Source organism: Stenella coeruleoalba, assembly GCF_951394435.1.
Source record: "Stenella coeruleoalba genome assembly, chromosome: 5".
Classification (NCBI taxonomy): domain Eukaryota; kingdom Metazoa; phylum Chordata; class Mammalia; order Artiodactyla; family Delphinidae; genus Stenella; species Stenella coeruleoalba.
Genome location: NC_137150.1, coordinates 97,048,600 through 97,069,207, shown reverse-complemented (window position 1 = coordinate 97,069,207; position 20,608 = coordinate 97,048,600). Strand labels below are relative to the sequence as shown.

General features: G+C 36.4%; 1 protein-coding gene across 2 annotated transcripts in view; it reads left to right on the top strand.

The window, feature by feature from the left end:
- The window catches only part of TBC1D23 (TBC1 domain family member 23), a 65,343-nt gene that overhangs the window by 19,909 nt on the left and 24,826 nt on the right, over positions 1-20,608 (top strand). For both annotated transcript variants that reach the window (XM_079923421.1, XM_079923420.1), the window contains exons 2-9: positions 5,924-6,035; positions 7,584-7,689; positions 8,739-8,943; positions 13,947-14,070; positions 17,562-17,686; positions 17,778-17,824; positions 18,646-18,749; positions 20,096-20,218. In XM_079923421.1, coding sequence (XP_079779547.1) covers positions 5,924-6,035; positions 7,584-7,689; positions 8,739-8,943; positions 13,947-14,070; positions 17,562-17,686; positions 17,778-17,824; positions 18,646-18,749; positions 20,096-20,218 — 946 coding nt within the window. The remainder of the gene's footprint in view (positions 1-5,923; positions 6,036-7,583; positions 7,690-8,738; positions 8,944-13,946; positions 14,071-17,561; positions 17,687-17,777; positions 17,825-18,645; positions 18,750-20,095; positions 20,219-20,608) is intronic.

Here is a 20,608-nt window from a genome sequence, read left to right as displayed (position 1 = left end):
TGGCCTTTTTCTTTGTTCTGTAAGAAGTTTTATGAACAAGGATTTTCTGTTCCTTGAGAATTAAATAGAACTTGCTTGTCAAAAAAAAAAGTCAGCTATTGTTCAGTAATAATAACAACAGTAATAGTATTAGTGGCTTCTATTTATTGAAGAATTATTATGTGCCAAGTATTGCACTGAATGCTTTGTGTTCAGAAATTTGTTTAAGTGTTAACTGATCTAATATAGGCACTGCTTCTATATATGTTACTTGCTTAATATTACATGGCTATTGAGTTGGGCCAATATTGGATCTCAGATCTGAATCTAAAGCCTGGATTCATGAACTTTTTTTAAAGATTTATTTATTTTATTTTTGGCTGCATCAGGTCTTAGTTGCGCTGCGTGGGCTTTTTGTTGTGGTGCACAGGCTTCTCTGTAGTTGTGGCGTGCAGGTTTTCTCTCTCTAGTCATGGCGCGCAGGCTCCAGGGTGCGTGGGCTCTGTAGTTGAGGTGCGTGGGCTTAGTTGCCCTGCATCATGTGAGATCTTAGTTCCCTGACCAGGGATTGAACCCGCGTCCCCTGTGTTGCAAGGCGGATTCTTTACCACTGGACCACCAGGGAAGTCCCATGAACTGTTCTGGTATACTAAATATAGTTGAATTTTTAAAATTATGGTAGAATAGATACATAAAACTTATCATTTTAACCTTTTAAGTATACAGTTCAGTAGTGTTAACTATATTCCCATTGTTGTGCAGCTAATCTCCAGAACTCTTCTTCTCTTGTAAAACTGAAACTCTATACCCATTAAACACAAACTCCTCATTCCCCCACTGCCTCCAGTCCCCAGCAACCGCCGTTCTGCTTTCTGTCTCTATGAATTTGAGTATTCTGGGTGCTCATATAAGTGGAATTGTACATCATTTGTCTTTTTGTGACTGGCTTATTTCATTTTGCATAATGTCCTCAAGAGTCATCCATGTTGTAGCACGTGTCAGAATATCCTTTTCTAAGGCTGTATGATATTCCATTGTGTGTGTGTGTGTGTGTGTGTGTGTATATGTATACATGCATACATACATACATGTATATGTATACACACACACCCTATTTTGTTTATCTGTTTATCCATCAAAGGGTATTTAAGTTGCATCCACCTTTGGCTATTATGAATAATGCTGTTATGAGCATGAGTGTACAGATATCTGTTTAAGTTTCTGCTTTCACTTCTCTTGGGTATATATCCAGAAGTGGAATTGCTGGAGCATATGGTAGTTCTATTTTTAAATTTTTTTGAGGAATAGCCATACTATTTTCCAAAGTGGCTACACCATTTTACATTCCCACCAACAGTGCATGGAGTTGCAGTTTCTCCACATCCTCACCAACATTTATTTTGTTCTTTCATTCTTTTTTAAAATAGTAGCCATCCTAATGGGTGTGAAGTTTTAATAGACTTGATTTTTAAATTCTTCCAGACTTTCTTGGGAAGAATGAATAATTAATAAATATTATGTATGCATCATACACTTAACCAATTGAATTATTGATATTAATGTTCAAAATTATGAGACAGTCATGGATTTCCCTGGTGGTGCACTGGTTAAGAATCCGCCTGCCAATGCTAATGCAGGGGACACAGGTTCGATCCCTGGTCCTGGAAGATCCCACATGCCGCGGAGCAACTAAGCCTGTGTGCCACAGGTATTGAAGGCCGTGTGCTCTAGGGCCCATGCTCGGCAACAAAAGAAGCCACCGCAATGAGAAGCCTGCGCACCGCAACAAAGAGTAGCCCCCGCTCACCACAACTAGAGAAAGCCCACACACAGCAACAGAAACCCAACGCAGCCAAAAATAAATTTAAAAAAATAAAATTAAAAACAAAAAAGAGACAGTCATAATAGCCACAAAGTTGAAACAAATCAAATGTCCATTAAGTGATGAATAGTTAAAATATAGTACATTCAATGAAATATCTTTTGGCAATAAATAGCATGTGCTGATACATGCTACAACATTGAAAACGTTATGCTAAGTGAGAGAAACCAGACATAAAGACCATGTATGTATGGTTTTATATATAAAATATCCAGAATAGATAAATGTATAGAGACAGAGAGTAAATCAGTGGTTGCTAGGCTCTGAGAGGTGGGTATAGGGGAATTCAGAATGGCTGTTAATGAATATGGATTTTAAGTGCAGAAAGATATGTAAAAAAATTTTAGGCAATGGACTGTCTTGTTTTCATCCCCTATTTGGAGTGTGTACAATTAAACTTCGCAAACATTTTGAAATTATAGGGAAGAGAAGTGTTTAGAACATGATTAGGAAGAAAACAGAATTTAGAAAAAAGTGTAATATATAGTTAGTTTTTCCCAGTGGCAGATTTTCTGTAACTTTTTAAGTTTTAGGAACACAACGTATAGTATAATCTAGTTGCTTTTAAAAATTAAAACTTTAAATATGATTCAATGTACAGCTTATTTGGAAAATAATTACAATACTTCAAATTGAATATATTAATCCTAGAAGCATTTAGAAATGAATGCTTAATTTGGTAGTGTTTGAAAATTCATGTCCCCTCACCCCCTTAACTTGTGTTGTGCAAATGCTTCAGTGTGCTAGAAGTTACTCACCATTTGGTTGAGGAAGAAAAATCTAATTCAGTTGCTAACTTAAATATAATCATTAAAATCATATAAATTTAGTCCCATTGTTTGCCTTGCTGTGATTAGCAGATCGGGTTACAGTGCTTAGATTAGGTGATTTTGCCTCAGAACATCAGGTATGGAGAAATTCCATTAGGATTTATTTAAGTTTTGAAAATATGTCATTGATAGATCATTGACAGAAACCTATACTATTTTTTTAAAATTAATTAATTTATTTGTTTTTATTTTTGGCTGTGTTGTGTCTTCGTTGCTGTGCATGGGCTTTCTCTAGTTGACGCAGTCGGGAGCTACTCCTCGTTGTGGTGGGCGGGCTTCTCATTGTCGTGGCTTCTCTTGTTGCAGAGCATGAGCTCCAGAGCACAGGCTCAGCAGCTGCCGTGCACGGGCTCTTCGGCATGTGGGATTTTCCCAGGCCAGGGATCGAACCCGTGTCCCCTGCATTGGTAGGTGGATTCTTAACCACTGCGCCACCAGGGAAGTGCTATACTGTTATACAAACAAATGTTACAGTTTCAAGGTACAGGTACAGGAAGAGATGCCTTTCTGCTTCTTTCTAACCCTAAAACTTTGGATTTGTTTTGCCTTAAATCTTTGAGCAAAGAAGACAATTACTTACTTTTCGTATTTACTAGGATAAATGGACAAGGCCTGTACTTTTCTATTTTTAAGACCTGTCTGAATATCCAGTACATTTCTATCAACTTTATCTTGTAAGGATATTAAGAAGCCACCATAATCAGAGAAGACTTAAAAAATCTCAACCCACCCAGTCATACTCCACCAGACGTACATTTTTCTTTTGGATATTAGGTATTGCTTGTTCAAAAGTAAAAAGAAATTTGCTTTCCGGGAAGGAAAGTTCTGTCTGAGAGCTAAATGCCATAGAGTTCCTATCTCTTGTTAGGAAATTGACTCTTTTATGAATTAACTTCACTGTTTTCAGCTCTTTTACTAATTTTACATGCACATTTGTAATGTTCAAGGTCTGATAACTAAACCTTTGAACACCTTGTTCAGAAGGTAACATTACTTCTAATTGTTTAGTTTGTGAGAAGTACCTTTGACTACTTAAGGTGGAGCATTTTCTGGTCTCTTGCTCATGGTTGTGTTCCTGGAAACCACATTTGTGGTTCCCTGGGGGCAGCATCAAATAATCCAATAGCAGCTGTATCAACAGAGATGTGCTTGTATATTATTATCATTATTATCAAGTACACTGAGGATTGGACATTTTGCCCCAAAGTACTGACTTTGTTGTCTGGAATAGTAAGGGATTTGGCAAAGTTCAAAAAGAAACCAAAGATTTTACACTGAAAAATGCAGAAATTCTAGGGACTTCCATGGTGGTCCAGTGGCTAAGACTCCGTGCTTCCAATGCAAGGGGCCCTGGTTCAGTCCCTGGTCAGGGAACTAGAACCCACATGCCACAACTAAAGATCCCTCCTGTCGCAACTGAAGACTCTGCATGTGGCAAGTGAAAGATCCCGCATGCTGCAACGAAGATCCCACGTGCCGCAACTAAGATCTGACGCAGCCAAATAAATAAATAAATATTAAAAAAAAAGAAAAATGGAAAAATTCTAGTTCTTCATTAATTTGGTAAAAAGAATTTTATCTCATTAAATGGGGTTTTCAGTTCATTTACACATTTAATCATTTAAAAGTATGGTATTTATTAAGAAAGATTCCATTACATTTTCTTTGTGTAATGATTACAAACAATCCTTCGAATTCTAACAGGCTGTCGTGTACATTTTGGCCAAATAGAATAGATAAACCCCAGTCTTTATCAACTATAGACCTTAATTAACTGTCTCAACAGTAGACATGACGTTTCTTTCACTTCCTGGTCCAATACTTTGGTAACCATATAGCAAAAGAACGAAATGTTTCTTGTGTGGTTACTAGTTAGATTCTTAAACATATGAGTTTGTAGTAGCTTGGTTAAGAAATCTTTCAAATTTGATCACGGCTTTTCTGTTGAATTTGAACCCAAGTGATTACATTTTCATTTAATTCCTTTCCCTTAAGGGGGCAACACTTTGGGAAATTTATACAGTTAAACTAATATTCTTGGAATTCTATGAGTAGGGGAAGGGATTTACATTATCTTATTGAGAGAATGTAATGGGAGTAATTTATTTTCCTCAAAAACCACAAAAATGACAAAATCCTGGTTTTCTGATCCTAGTGGGATGCTCTGCCTTTTAGCCTGCTCCAAAGAATTTTAGGAATTGGCTAAGTTAGGGATTTTTATTTGTACAGATTTCTTATGTATTGTATGCTAAAATTGTAAACAATGACTGGAACCTTAGCCTTTGAGAATTCTGAGGGAATTAGCTATTTTAAGTAGTTATTTCCTGGCTAAAAAACAATTCATACCTTTGTGAAAGTTTTTTTTTTAAGTATTATTTTAACCATATACAAATGAAAATAAAATTTATTTCATACTTACTTTTCTCCTTAAACATAGTAGACTAAACATAACTGCTTGATGATTTACTTGATAATTTATTTGATGATGTGGTATTATTTTGCTTTAATATATAATAAATACAGTGATGACGTTAGAGTTTTTTTCGTTCCTCTAACAGTTATTGAATATTCACTGTAAGACAGGTATTGTTCTAGGCATGAGATCTGTATAGTTTTGTAGTAGTATTCCCATACCTTGAATTCTTGGCCCAATTTTATGGTTTCTCCTTCTTGCCACCATCTGGCATAATGTTAAGAGCATAAATTCTGGTACCAGACTGTTAAAATTGGAATCCTAGTTCTACTGCTTACTAGTTGTGTGACTATAAGCTATACAACCACCCTTTGCCTCAGTTTTTATGTCTGTAAGCTAGGGCCAGTGATATAATCTGTTTCATAGGGTTATTGCAAGAATTTAAAGGCATGTGAAATGTTTGAACTGTGCTTGGCACAAAGTTAGTGCTATAGAAAGTTATTAGTCATTATCCCTACTATGAATATTACTATTACTATGACTTCTCAATGCTGTTTGCCCTGTTTCCTGTTTTTAAATTTCTTTAATCTTAGCAAACAGATAACTAAGCTTGCTAGAACTAAGTGTAAAATAAGAATAAATTGACTGTATGAAACCTGAGATTTCCTTTCAAGAAAACAAAATGTAGTGTATGCCTTGGCATTATGTCTAAGAACCTTTCTTTCTTAGACATAACCTTTAATAGGTCATACTTATAAATGAGTACTGAGGAAGGAAAAACAAATAAAATTTATCTTAATAATGGGACTTGTCTTTCAGGGAAAAAGATCTTGAAGAAGCTTTGGAAGCAGGAGGTTGTGATCTTGAAACTTTGAGAAATATAATTCAAGGGAGACCACTGCCTGCTGATCTGAGGGCTAAAGTTTGGAAGGTAACTAGAAACTGAAACAAATAAAATGTAATGACTTAAGAATAATATTTTAGAATTTTTATTTTCAGTTGTCTTAGTTGCAGAAGTACATGCCACACTTAGAAAATTCATCAAACAGAGCAGCTTGCTAAAATGTGTGTTTCTGTAGTGTTTGGTATATTTAATAATTCAGGTTTTGAAAGGCAGTGCTTTCTTTTGTAGCCATTAGAAATGATGTTTATGAAGATTGTTCACTGAAATGGGAAAATGCAACCAATGAGTAAAATAGGATATATAATTGCAGATATGGAATGATCTCAGCTATGTTTTAAAAAAAAAAGGTAGGGAGAAGAAACAGGTCTCTGGGTGTTAGAATTACCGGAGATTGTCCTTTGCTTTATTTTCCGCTTCAGCTGTTCTCTAGTACATGTGTATTATCATTTTTAAATTTTAAATTAAGATTTTTTTTATGATGAAAAAAGAAGTAGTTCCCTTTGTTAAAACGTGTAAGCAAAGGATAAGATAAAAAACCATCTGTTGGGCTTCCCTGGTGGCGCAGTGGTTGCGAGTCCGCCTGCCGATGCAGGGGACACGGGTTCATGCCCCGGTCCTGGAAGATCCCACATGCCGCGGAGCGGCTGGGCCCGTGAGCCATGGCCGTTGAGCCTGCGCGTCCGGAGCCTGTGCTCCGCAACGGGAGAGGCCACAATGGTGAGAGGCCTGCGTACCGGAAAAAAAAAAAAAACCATCTGTTATCTACCACTTATAGGTAGAACACATAATAATGCCTTGGTGACACATCTTATTTTTTCCACTCTGCACATATATATGTAACAGAAATGGAATTACAACTGTATATAGCATTCTGAATGTTTTGTTATAGAAATTTAAAACACATACAAAGTAGAGAGACTTGTTAGTGAACCCCCATTTACCCATCACTTAGCTTTAACTGTTACCAACATTTGGCCAGTCTTGTTTGATTAGTATTCTATCCTTTCCTCCCCACCCCGCCCACTGGACTATTTTAAAGCAGATCCTTGGTAGCACACTAAAATATTTTAGTATGAAAGTCTAAAAGATAAAGACTTTTAAAATAACCATAACACTATTAAATTGAAAAGAATGGTAATTCCTTAATGTGTCCTCACATGGCTGAAGGGACAAGGGAGCTAACTGGGGTTTCTTTTATAAGGGGGCTAATCCCATTCATGAGTGTTCCACCCTCATGTCCTAATCACCTCTCAAAGGCCCTGCCTGTATTTACCAAAACATTGGGGATTAGGTTTCAACATAAATGAATTTGGGTGAGGGGACACAGACATTCAGTCTATAGCATTAATGATGTTTGCTTGAAATAAATTTACATATATAATTATGTAAATATTTTGTGTAATTCATTTTATTCACTGGATTAACATGAAATAGTAAAATTTGCTATAGATACATTACTTTGTAATCTTTGAAGTGTGCATTATTCCTAAATTCAGGCCTCCATTATTATAGCATATTTTCCAAGAATGAGAAATAACATATGAAGCTGTTTGCTTTTTTTAATCTTTCTTCCAGATTGCTCTAAATGTTGCAGGAAAAGGAGATAGTTTGGCATCCTGGGATGGTATTTTAGACCTGCCAGAACAGAACACTATTCACAAAGATTGTCTGGAGTTTATTGGTAAGTTTAATAATTGTTTTCAAACAGTGAAAAAAATTTCAAATAATTTTTGGATGGAGGAGTTGCTCTTTAGTAGAATTAACTTGTTATAATTTGGGATATGTTGAATTTGTAAAGGGCTAATAAATAGCTTTAGAACTTCTTTTTTGAAATTCTTACGAAATAATGTCTAATATTTTAAGAGAGTCTGATTTTTAGTGTTTCTTTCGCATTATGTTTGATTAAACATTAACATACTTATGTTTAATTCTTTAAGTACCTTTACAGTTTTGTGGCAGTTTTAAATTGTTTTTTGGATAATTGAAGATCTGTATGATTGTATACAGTCCTCAGATTTAAGGGGGCTGTGTTCCAAAAGTTTATCTGTAAGTCGTAAGTCATGATCTGTTATAGAAAAAGTATTGTAAATCATGGGTGAATAGGTTTCCAATCACCCCACAAGGTCTTTTGAAGATTAAATTAATTTGGTTTGTATTTTTCTTTTTTAATTCATCTATAGTCCATTGGTCTTTTTGTTTCTTTCTCTGTCACATTTTAGTTAAATTATTGGCTAAATAAGCTTTTTTGCTAACCTCAACAGAAGCACTATTGCTGATGTGGGCAAAGGAAAGGGAATTTGGTGGTGGAGAATGAATCACTTTCCCTCCCCTTGACAAAGCTATAGTGGCAGCTGCCCATTATGGGGCAGATGATAATCTGTTATTTGGAAAACACTTTTTTGCTTTCCAGGAATGTGGGTTATGCCTACCTTTCCTGCTTCAGATTGTCCATTCTTGTATATATCTATATGTTATATAGATACATATAAGATACATATATATCTATATAACATATATATATAGGTCAAGTATTATTAACTTAGTAAATACTGAATACCTAGTGAATATGAATAAGTATAAGGAAAAATATGCTTTTATGTAGTTCTATTTTGCCCTTGACATACTCTAAATAGAGTAAGGTAGTATTGTATGTTTGTAACCCAGTATTTTGTCCAATAACTGAGCATCTAACAGGCCCTTGGTAACTTTATTTTGACACTTATTTTCTAGACCAGCTTTCAGTGCCCGAAGAGAAGGCAGCAGAATTACTTTTGGATATTGAATCTGTAATTACCTTTTATTGTAAATCACGTAACATTAAATATAGCACGTCCCTTAGCTGGATACATCTACTCAAACCGTTGGTGCATCTTCAACTGCCACGCAGCGATTTATACAACTGCTTTTATGCTATCATGAATAAGTACATTCCCAGGTAAAATATTATTTAGTTATTACACTTTTAAAAATGAATAAAGGTCTAGTTTGTTTTGAACTAAAGTTGTTAGATTTATTTTGATGGTAAAGTAAATGGTTCAAATAATTTTTAAGGTTGTTTGAATCATAATTGTTACTTGACTTTATTTTTGTGGTTATAAACATTTTTTAAAGGATTCTTTAGTTAAGAATTTATGCAATGGAATATTACTCAGCCATGAAAAGGAAAGAAATTGGGTCATTTGTAGAGACATGGATGGACCTAGAGTCTGTCATACAGAGTGAAGTAAGTCAGAAAGAGAAAAACAAATATCGTATATTAATGCATATATGTGGAATCTAGAAAAATGGTACAGATGAACCTATTTGCAGGGCAGGAATAGAGACGCAGATGTAGAGAACCGGGGGGTAAGGGGGAGTGGGATGAATTGGGAGATTTAGATTGACATATATACACTAACATGTGTAAAATAGGTAGCTAGTGGGAACCTGCTATATAGTACAGGGAGCTCAGCTCAGTGCTTTTAGATTGACGTGTATACATTAACGTGTAAAATAGATAGCTAATGGGAACCTGCTGTATAGCACAGGGAGCTCAGCTTGGTGCTCTGTGATGACCTAGGTGGGTGGGATGGGGGTGGGGTGGGAGGGAGGTCCAAGAGGGAGGGGGTATATGTATACATATAGCTGATTCACTTCGTCATATAGCAGAAGCTAACACAACATTGTAAAGCAATTATACTCCAATTTAAAAAAAAGTAAGTTATGCTTCTAGGGTTTATATATGCAGTATAACTCTTCATAGTTTTTTGATTTCTTTACTTATAAAACAGTAACATAGTGTCTAAGTAAAAAGTAAAATTTTTGGAGTGCTGCTACTTTTTTTTTTTTTTTTTTTTGTGGTACGAGGCCTCTCACTGTTGTGGCTTCTCCTGTTGCGGAGCACAGGCTCTGGACGTGCAGGCCCAGCGGTCATGGCTCACGGGCCCAGCCGCTCTGCGGCATGTGGGATCTTCCCGGACTGGGGCACAAACCCGTGTCCCCTGCATCGGCAGGCGGACTCTCAACCACTGCGCCACCAGGGAAGCCCTGGAGTGCTGCTACTTTAAATGAGGTGCTGGGGTTACAGCTTGGAATGTAGTCCTAGAAATACAGGCGTTGAACAAGTAATTAGAAGTGCGCTGAGTGTCAGGAAGGTGAAATATAGAGTGCTATGGGAATGTATAATGGGGGTGACCTAACTTGCCCTGGAGGTCAGGGAGGTCACCTCTGGGAACGTGACACTTAAGTTGAGTCTAGACAGATGTGTAGGTCGTTGTGGGGGGCAGGGGAAGGGGGGTGGGTAGTAGCAGGTGTTGCACTTACGAGGCCAGAAAGAATTCTTGTAGTTCTCAGTGCTGTGGATCAGGTAGTCAGGATTTTAGAGCCAAAAGGGACTTTTGACATAATCTAGACCAGTGGTTTGGCTGCACAGTGAACCTTTGATGCACATTGGAATCATTGGGGGGAGTTCTTAAAAATTCTGATGCCCATTTACATACCTGACTAATTAAATCCCATCTCTGAGGAGGACATTGGTGCACTGATGTTTGTTTAGGTTTAGAGCTTCTCGCTTGATTGCAGTGTGCAGCTGTTCTGGAGCTTGATAGTTAAGTGACTACCATTTTTTTCTGCTTTACTGTGCGGTAACACACTATATTAGGTGTAGGTCCTTTGTGTATTTTCTCATTTAAACAGTGACCACTGTAAGGTATGTATCTCTGATTTACAGCTGCAGAAACTGAGGCAAAGAAGGACATTAAATGACTTATTCAGGATTACACTTCTGCTTTATGACTGAGTCAGGATTTGAACCTAAGTTTGATTGGACACCTGTGCTTTAACTAATAAGGTTCTCCACCCTCGTTGCTTATTAGAATCAACTGAAGAGCTTTTTTTTTTTTCTTTTATAGCTTAAAGTATCATTCACATATTACAAAATTCATCCTTTTAGTAGGTACAATTCAGTGGTTTTTAGTATGCTCACAGAGTTGTGCAGCCATAGCCACAATCACTTTTAGAATGTTTCTGTCACCCCCAAAAGAAACCCCAATACTCATTAGCAGTCAACTCTCCGTTTTCCCCTAATACTGTCAGCCCTAGGCAACCACTTATCTTTCTCTATGGATTTGCCTGTTCTGGAGAATTTATATAAATGGAATCGTATAATATGTGGTCTTTTATGACTACCTTCTTTCACTTAGTATAGTGTTTTAAGGATTCATCCATATTATGGCATATATCAGTACTTATTTCTTTTTATTGCCAAGTAATATCTCATTGTATGCACAATATAAAATACCACATTTTATTTACTCATGCAACAGTTGCTGGACATTTGGATTGTTTTCACTTTTTAGCTATTATGAATAGTGCATTTGTGAACATTTGTGTACAAGTTTTTATGTGGACATGTATTTCATTTCTTTTGGGTATGTACCTAGGAGTGGAAATGTTGAATCATATGGTAAATCCGTGTTTAACCTTTTGAGGAATTGCCAGATTTTTCTACAACAACATTTTATATTCCCACCAGCAGTGAATGAAGATCCCAGTTTCTTTGCATCCTTGTTAACATTTTTTTTTTAAATTATAGCCAGACTGAGTGTGAAGTGGTGTCTCATTATGGTTTTGATTTGCATTTCCCTGACAGCTAATGATTTTCTGCTTTTTTTCATGTGCTAAGTGACAATTTGTATATCTTCTTTGGAGAAATGTCTGTTCAGCCAAAGAACTTTTAAAACATACTGGTTCTTGAAGTTTCAACTATAAATAGACTACGTAGAGCCATGTAGGGGTTTTTTTGTTTTTGTTTTAACTCCCATGTGACTCTAGTGTACTCCAGAGTGGAGAACCTCTGTGCTACCTGGAAGCGATAGTGCTTCATGTTAGGAAAACAGACCCAGAGATGCCAGAATACAGGGCTAAGGTCATGGTAAAGCTGAGACTGGAATTCATATTTGGGAGTCTTCTGTTATACTAAGTCTCTCAACTGCTTATATTCTACCACCTCTCAGTGTAACAGAGCTAGTAATAGCAAGGGACATGATATTCCAGCTTTCTCTCGACAGAATGTTGGCGGTGGTAGTTACTAATAGAGGGATTGGGGTTTACATTGAGCTGTGTAACATACCGTCTTGTCAGGTTCTCCAGTTACTGTTTCCATGAGTTCCACATGTAACACAATGCTCCAGGGTCAGTGTTAATACCCCTGCATAGGGCCCAGCCCCACAAAATGCTGCTAGAACAACTCCACTATAATGTATCTTCTTATTACAGATTCAGATATAACATAGGTAGAATTCTATCAAGCACAGTGCTTTGCAGTGGAGAGTAACTTTGTAATACACAGCTATTAAATGAATAGATGCTGTTGCAATGGCTGACTCTCTGAGATGTTCCACTTTTTCTGAGGCAAACTAGGCAATTGTCCTTACATCGTATGTCCCTACTCTGCTTACAACCTGTGTTTATGTGTTTTGTTTTAGCAGTCTATTGCCTTGCATACGTAGAGTGGGGAAAGTATTCAGATTAAGGAGGAAGCAATCTTGCCAATATGAATCCACTTCTGTCTTTGGGCATCTGAATTACCAATTTAGGGCTTTTTCTACAAAACTTCCCTGTTATCTGCAGTATTAGAAAATGGTAGATAGAGGGTCATACCAAATCCTGGCATTGACCTTAGAGCTTAGTTTTGTAGAAATTATTTTTCATTATTCCCGTTGGAATAGCACTTTGAAACATTCCTTATCAATGCTTTTATGTTAAAACTGACATTCATTTCATTAACTTTTTTGCATGAAGCCTTTTACCTTGTTTCAGTGTTTTTTTTTCTTTGGCCATGCCCTGCAGCATGCAGGATCCTAGTTCCCCAACCAGGGATCAAACCCCCGCCCCTTGCAGTGGAAGCGTGGAGTTCCAACCACTAGACTGCCAGGGAAGTCCTTCAGCTTTTTTATAGTTTGCTTTTTTTAGACTGTACATCTACCAAAGTACCACTTGTTGAAATATTAAATTACATATGTGGAAGGGTAGTATGCATAATGGTTTAATGCCCAGTTTCTGTGTACAAGTCTTAGTTCCATCACTTCTTAGCTACATGACCTTGGGTGGGCTGCTTGACCGCAGCTAAGCCTCATTTTTCTCATCTGTAAAGTGAAGATGATAATAGTGTCTTTCATAGTTGCCTGTAAAGATAAAATGAGGTAACTTTGTAAAGTGTCTATTATAGTGTCTGGCACATGGTATTTCCTCAATAAATACTGACTTTTATTATGATGGCCTGTGCTTTGAGCTGTTTAAATTTTTTTTAATTTTTAATGATTTATGAGACATAGGGGAACAAGGTAAGAAGTAGTACAGTTACTCAATAAGGTCAGTGTTTGGCACCTCCCAGGATTCACTCTGAGCACCTGATACCCAGGCCACTTCAACAGCTTCTAAGGCTCTGGGTCCACTATTTTGGAATGTTCATCTGTGGCCATTTCAGACTTGTACCTTTGCTGAAGGATTCCTAATTGAGTACATTAACTGTGGAGCTAACCTGAAGCCTTTCTAGGAGTTTCTTCTTATTTGGCAGGGAAGAAGGGAGCTGGACTTCCTCAGGACTCTCCAGATATCCTTTTGGGATCCAAAACTTATCAAAACAACCTAAGTGGTCCCACTGTTTTCATTGGTCCTTGTAGTCCTTTCTCCTGAGTGCTGCCTGGGTTCACCTGGAAAGACTCTGCCTAGAGTTGGCTGTAGACCTGATGTTTCTACAGACTTCTTTCAGGTCAGGTATATCAGGTGTTAGCAAGAGAGGTCTGCCTGGTTGTATCAGGCAGGCTTGCTGTTGTCAGTGCTGTGGTGTTCAGATGTTCTGTGGTAGGGAGGGGAGGTGGGTATTGCAGGAGGATCGGTTACTGACATGATTATTTCTGACCTATTAATGCAAGAAACTTTGCTGCTTTTGTTTTTTAGGGATTGTTCTCTGAAGGGGAGACCATTTCATCTTTTCCGATTACTCATCCAGTACCATGAGCCAGAGCTTTGTTCTTTTCTTGATACAAAGAAAATTACTCCAGACTCCTATGCACTCAACTGGGTAATAAAGTGAAAGTAGGAACACTTAATGAAAAATAGCTTTCTATAAAACTAGAGTTAGGTGTTTTTTTTCCCCCCAAGGAAGAGAAAGAAAAGCACTAAATTATAGACTATTACTATTTAAACCAAAGGAGTAAAATTATTGGCACTTCAAAAATGATTTTTTTTTGCTCTTCACTTACATTAGTTTAAATTATTTAATATGAAGTTTAGCCTTTTGTTGTTTTACAAATATATGTAAATATATGTGATATATTTACTTATGTATAATATATATATGTAATATATATAAATATATGATCTGTATCAGCTCACTTTAAAACTGTGATTAAATTGTTGATAGTATGTATAAGAATTGATATCCAATGACAAGGAAAATAACAAGATTATCAAATGATTAATATAAAAGAATATAAAGTACATCTCAGGGACTTTCCTTGTGGCGCAGTGGTTAAGAATCCGCCTGCCAATGCAGGGGACACGGGTTTGAGCCCTGGGCTGGGAAGATCCCACGTGCCGCAGAGCAACTAAGCCCGTGTGCCACAACTACTGAGCCTGCGCTCTACAGCCTGCGAGGCACAACTACTGATCCCACGCACCACAACTACTGAAGCCCACGTGCCCTAGAGCCTGTGCTCCGTGACAAAAGAATCCACTGCAATCAGAAGGTTGCGCACTGCAACAAAGAGTAGCCCCCGCTTGCTGCAACTAGGAAAAGTCCGCACGCAGCAATGAAGACCCAACGCAGCCAAAAAATAAATTAAAAAAATTTTAATAAAAGTACATCTCAGTACTCTGTCATTCTGTATTTGTATTTTTATTTTTTTTAATTTTATTTATTTTTGGCTGCGTTGGGTCTTCATTGCTGCGCATGGGCTTTCTCTAGTTGCGGTGAGCGGGGGCTACTCTTTGTTGTGGTGTGCGGGCTTCTCATTGTGCTGGCTTCTCTTACTGTAGAGCACTGGCTCTAGGTGCACGGGCTTCAGTAGTTGCGGTGCGTGGGCTCAGTAGTTGTGGCGCACGGGCTTAGTTGTTCTGCAGCATGTGGGATCTTCCTGGACCGTAGCTCAAACCCGTGTCCCCTGCATTGGCAGGTGGATTCTTAACCACTGTGCCACCAGGCAAGCCCTATATTTGTATTTTTAAATGGGAAGTTCTGTTATTTCTAGGTCAGTGGTTCTCAAACCTTTTGGTCTCAGGACCTCTTACACTCAACATTTATTGAGGAGCCACAATTTATGTGGATTATGTTGGTTAGAAATTAAGAAATTTTAACCATTTATTAATTCATTTAGAAGTAGCGATAAATCCAATGCATGTTAACATAAATAGCCTATTTTTAAATGAAAATTAACTATTTTCCAAAAAGAAAATCAGAATAGTGACATTTTTTAATATTTTTGCAAATCTCAATATTTGGTTAGGGCACAGGCAGGTACGTTCTCATATCTTCTTCTCTATTGAATCTGTGATGATACCATATTTCATGTAGCCTTTGGAAAATTCTGTTGTTCATTTGTGAGAGAATGAATATGAAAAAGGCAAAATCTAAGTATTATTATGAAAATAGCTTTGACATCACAAATACCCTGTAAATACTCTTGGGGACTTCCAGGGCTCCTCAGACCATACTTTGAGAACTGCTCTTCTAGGGTAACTTGAAGATCTTTCTGAAACAGTGATTGGGTTCTAGAAGAATATACATATATTCAAAATTTTTAATGTATTCCTTGATCATGTCTTACCTAGCTTTTCTTCAGGAAGGATTCCATTTCTGCCACTTATTAACCATGTGATTTAATACACTTAGCCTCTGAGCTTCGATTTCTTCATCTGTAAAATGGAACTAATAATAGTACCTATCTCAGAACATGATGAGATGAGTAATGAGGAAATGGTGACTAGAGAATCGCAACTGGTTTCAGCTCTGGCATACTAAATCTCACACTGCAGCAGCCTATTCTTTCATTCCTTCTCGGCTGCAGTCTTCTCACTTTGAGTAAAAATAATAAAATTGTAGTTTCTCTGAGATTCATATGTTGCTATTAAATCTACTTATTTGTGTTGAAGTAAGAAACTTTCTTTTAAGCATTCTGGTATGTTAATAGGGATCTCTCTTGTCACATTATGCCTGGTAAATGCCATTTCTGTGACCAGAACTCTGAAGTAGTACTCAGTGCTGCTAGCAGATTGTAACTGAGTACTGAAACTACCAGTTTCACTTTGTCAATGCCCCAAGTAGTTCATTCTTGCTACTAGTATCATGTCTATGGGATGGAGTCTTTTTTTTTTTTTTTTTTAAATCATGAGATGAAACAAAATGAATTCCTAAACTTTGAGAACTCATAACTGTGAATGATGCAATGGTAGCTTTAGTTTAGCTAACTGAATTTAATGAAGACCATATCTTGCTATTCTGTTTGTATTTGCATCTTCTGTATTTGTAATAGTAATTTTTAAACAGTTACAGAAAGCATTCGAAGCATTATGTACTTTAAAAGCTTTGAGGTCAGCTGTAATAGCAGTTACATCAGCTGTGGAGTGTCAGGCTTTTTCTAGCCCAAACATCACCATTTACTAGCTCTGTGATGTTAGGAAGGTTATTTAATAGATGTCTGTTTTCTTACCTATAATATGGGGAGGAAAATGTCTATTTTGAAGGACTGTTGTGGGAATATTTAGAATAAGAGATATATAATAAAAGGTATGTGGCAGTAATTTAGTACCTGGCACAAAATGTTCACTGAATGTATTTGTTCTCATTAGCTCCCTTTAGCCATTAAGACTGTTTGAAATTTAACTTCTAGATGGAATTGTTTCTGTATCTAATAAAAATGGAATAATCTAAAAATATCACTGAATTTATGCAATTTAAAACACAGTTGGGCTCTAGAGGAACTTACACATTAACAATTCTTTTATTTGAAGTAGAAAACCATAGAGCTCCTGAAACATTTTGAGGGACGTGAATGTTGTCTCATCTGTTTCAAATGATGTGCAAGTAAGATTGGGGAACAATTTGCCTTTAAATTGTCCTTACAGTTTCATTTGGTGCTCTTAACTCCAATTACCATGCTTGATCCTCACAATTACCTTGCAAGTTAAGTACTTATAATAGTTACCCTCACAGAGCTCGTGGGGTTATTATGCTGTGGCAGATATGTGCTAGTTACTGTATATATGTGCTAGTTACTGTATATACTCTAGGTTAGAGGATGGGTAGTAGTATTCCTTTTTTTTTTTTTAAAACAGAAGTAGAAATGGAAGCTCTAGAGGTTAAGTGACATACCCTAAGTTATACAGCTAGTAAGTGGCTTCATTGTGCCTTGAATCCACATGTTCTGCCTTTGGATTACATAGAGTAAAGTTAAGGTACAAGTTAAATATCAGGTACAGACAGTTTGATATAGTGTTACTCATTTGCCTGAATACTTTTAAAAGAACAAGTCGTTGCCAGTGGTTTATCTCTCTCATTTCATTTCCTGATTACAGCTTGGAAGTCTTTTTTCCTGTTACTGTTCCATTGAAGTCACTCAGGCAATATGGGATGGATATCTACAACAAGCAGATCCATTTTTTATTTATTTCTTAATGTTAATAATCCTTGTTAATGCAAAGTAAGTATTAAGTTGACTAGATTTTTTCCTCTCTGTTCTCAGGGTGCTCTGTTGATATTTAACTCAAATTCATTTGATTCTCTTTTTACAGAGAAGTCATTTTAGCACAGGAGTCTAACAGCAAAGAAGAAGTTATCCGTAAGTATTATTTAATGTGGAGAAAACATTTCAAGTCAGTTTTCTGAAACTCGGTTTCCTCATGTATAAATTTAGAATACTCTAGAAGAGCTCTGAGGTTCCATTCAACTCTTACACACTCTCCACGTACAGACCTTAAAGACTGTTGCCCCTGATTTGCCACCCTTATTCATTCCTTCTATGTATTTTTCACTCTTTCAATTCTTTTCCATATACTCTTTTTTTGGTTTCATTGTTCAGATAAACTGCCCTCCTCTCACTCTCCCCTTCCTTCTTCCTTAATTTGCCTTTGAATACTCAGCTCTTACAAGTGTATCCGTTGTTGAAGTCTTGGTTCTTCGTTTGGGTCCTCCCCCACTCTAGCTCCCACACAGATTTAGTTACTTGCTCTCTATAGTGCCTGGCACTTTGTACTGTGTGTGTTACGGTGTTTGTCTCACTATGTTATAATGATTTATAGTCACATTTCTCAAACCAGACAAAGTTCCTTAAGTCAGGAACCATTTCTTGGTCATTTTTTATTTCCAGGGACCCTGACATTTATTATGTGTTCATTGAATAAATCACACTATTCCAATCGAGGCTAATGAATTTAATTTGATTGCCAGATACCATCATTCACTAAGAGCAGAACTGTATTAACAGTTTCAGTTCCTTTGGGGAAAATCCACTTCTCAAGCAGTTTTCAGTGCATCACTGTTGAGATTCCATTTATATAGTTCAGATGTTGAAGATAAACCAACTTTGATATGTAAATAATGTTCATTACTGTATTTTTCACAAAAAACCTTTTTAATATTATATTTGTAATCATATTTCAGAGTTCTTGGAAAATACTCCATCCAGTTTGAATCTAGAAGATATAGAAGACCTTTTCTCTCTGGCTCAGTATTATTGCAGTAAAACACCAGCTTCATTTAGGAAGGTATCAGACAAGAAATCACCTACTTCAGTATTTGACATTTTGTGCATTGTTTTATGTTTATGTTGTATCCACTTCAGTTAAAATACTCTAGGTTGTCCTTCTTTTCTTTTTATGTGTTACAGTTTTGTGTGATTTTTTTCACTGTAAATACTCTCCCTAACGGAGGAACAGACAGTAAAAAAGATACTATACAAATATTCTAGGAACCATTTCACCTCTACTCTGATTATTATTTCTGATCATGAGACTATTGACTATAAGGTACTTCTTAAATTAATGCTTCCTTGATGTTAAAAAATATAAATATTACAAAAATCTGATGGAGGATATATAATTATGCCTTCTTTATCTGGAGTTTAGCTTTGCACAAGTTTAATGCTGCTGAGCTGTCTTTTAAACAGAAAAGGGTCACTTAGCTCCATAGAGACCTAGAACCTTTCTCAGATCAGACAAGTGCTTTCAAGAGAAAGGACACCAGATTAGAAGCCCAAGTGCTGTGAGCTCCTAGAAAGTAAAACTCTAAGAAGCAAAAGCTAGTAACGGGGAGGCACAGGAGTACCATTTATAAACAATTTGTGACCTCAGGTGCTCATGAGAGCATTATTGTTTTTTTTTAAGGCATTCTAGCATCATAATTGCTAGTTGGAAGTTATCGTGTCACTGAAACATTAAGATGAGATTAAATTATGTTCAATATAGTGTGTTCAGGAGGCAGACAAGGGAAACCTTGTAAGAACATTTCCCTCAAAACTAATTAATTACAAAAGAAATTTATTTCTAGGGACTAGTTTCAGCTATTTTAATAATTGCCTTATGTAGAACACCTCATTTCCCAACAGTGTTGACTAAGTTAGGTGGTGGGGTAGTGGTTATGATACTGGATGAAAAAGAAGTCTTATCCTTTTCTTTCCAGTCTTTTAAGAGAATAGCTTTTATTCTTCAGACATAAATAATCTGCACTAGCAGTTGCTAATTAGAGCAGGTTTTAGCAACATATTACACAATTTATGCCATGTTTTTGTTTTCATTTTATTAAAATATAAAAAGTTGTGAGTAACCATTTAAAAATTTACTATTTAAATATAGGTGATAATATAGAAAATAGCTGTGTAGAATGTGTTATTTTTTCTTAGTCTTTCATTTTGTGTGAAATCTAATGGGGACTTTGTATGCAGACTTTTTGTAGCTTTTAGCCTGTAAGATATGAGAGGATATGTTAAATCACATGACTCAAAGATGTTATGTAATTATTTTACCTTTTGTCTTGGTCTGTTGAGAATAGTTTTAGGAAAAAAGTTTGATTTTATTTTTTCTGCATAATGTTTCAAAAATTCCTCTTCACACAGGATAATCACCATCTCTTTGGTAGTACTTTGTTGGGAATTAAGGATGATGATGCAGATTTGAGTCAGGCACTTTGTCTGGCCATCTCCGTGTCAGAGATCCTTCAAGCAAATCAGCTTCAAGGGGTAAGTAAAAAAAAAACCCACTGTTTATCAGAAGACTATCCCCTTTAAATGCAAGGAATCAACATTTCCTCCCTGTTTGTTGATTCTCACAAAATTAATTTACTATAACAATGTAGTTGTTTTGCTTTTTTTGAATGATTAATGTGTTAAATCTTCTGTCCATATGCTCATTTTTAAACTGCCAGCTTGCATGTTATTTTACTTGTCAACAACTAATTAATTTTGACACCAATTTTTGTAAATTGCCAAATCTTTTTTCATATTTTAGCAAAGCAACTGAATGTTATATAAAGTACTTAAAAGGGTGGATTTAGCATTTAACAGTTAAATTTTGGATACTTATACAGCTAATTGAATTACATGGTTTAATGCCAAAAGGCATGTTACAAA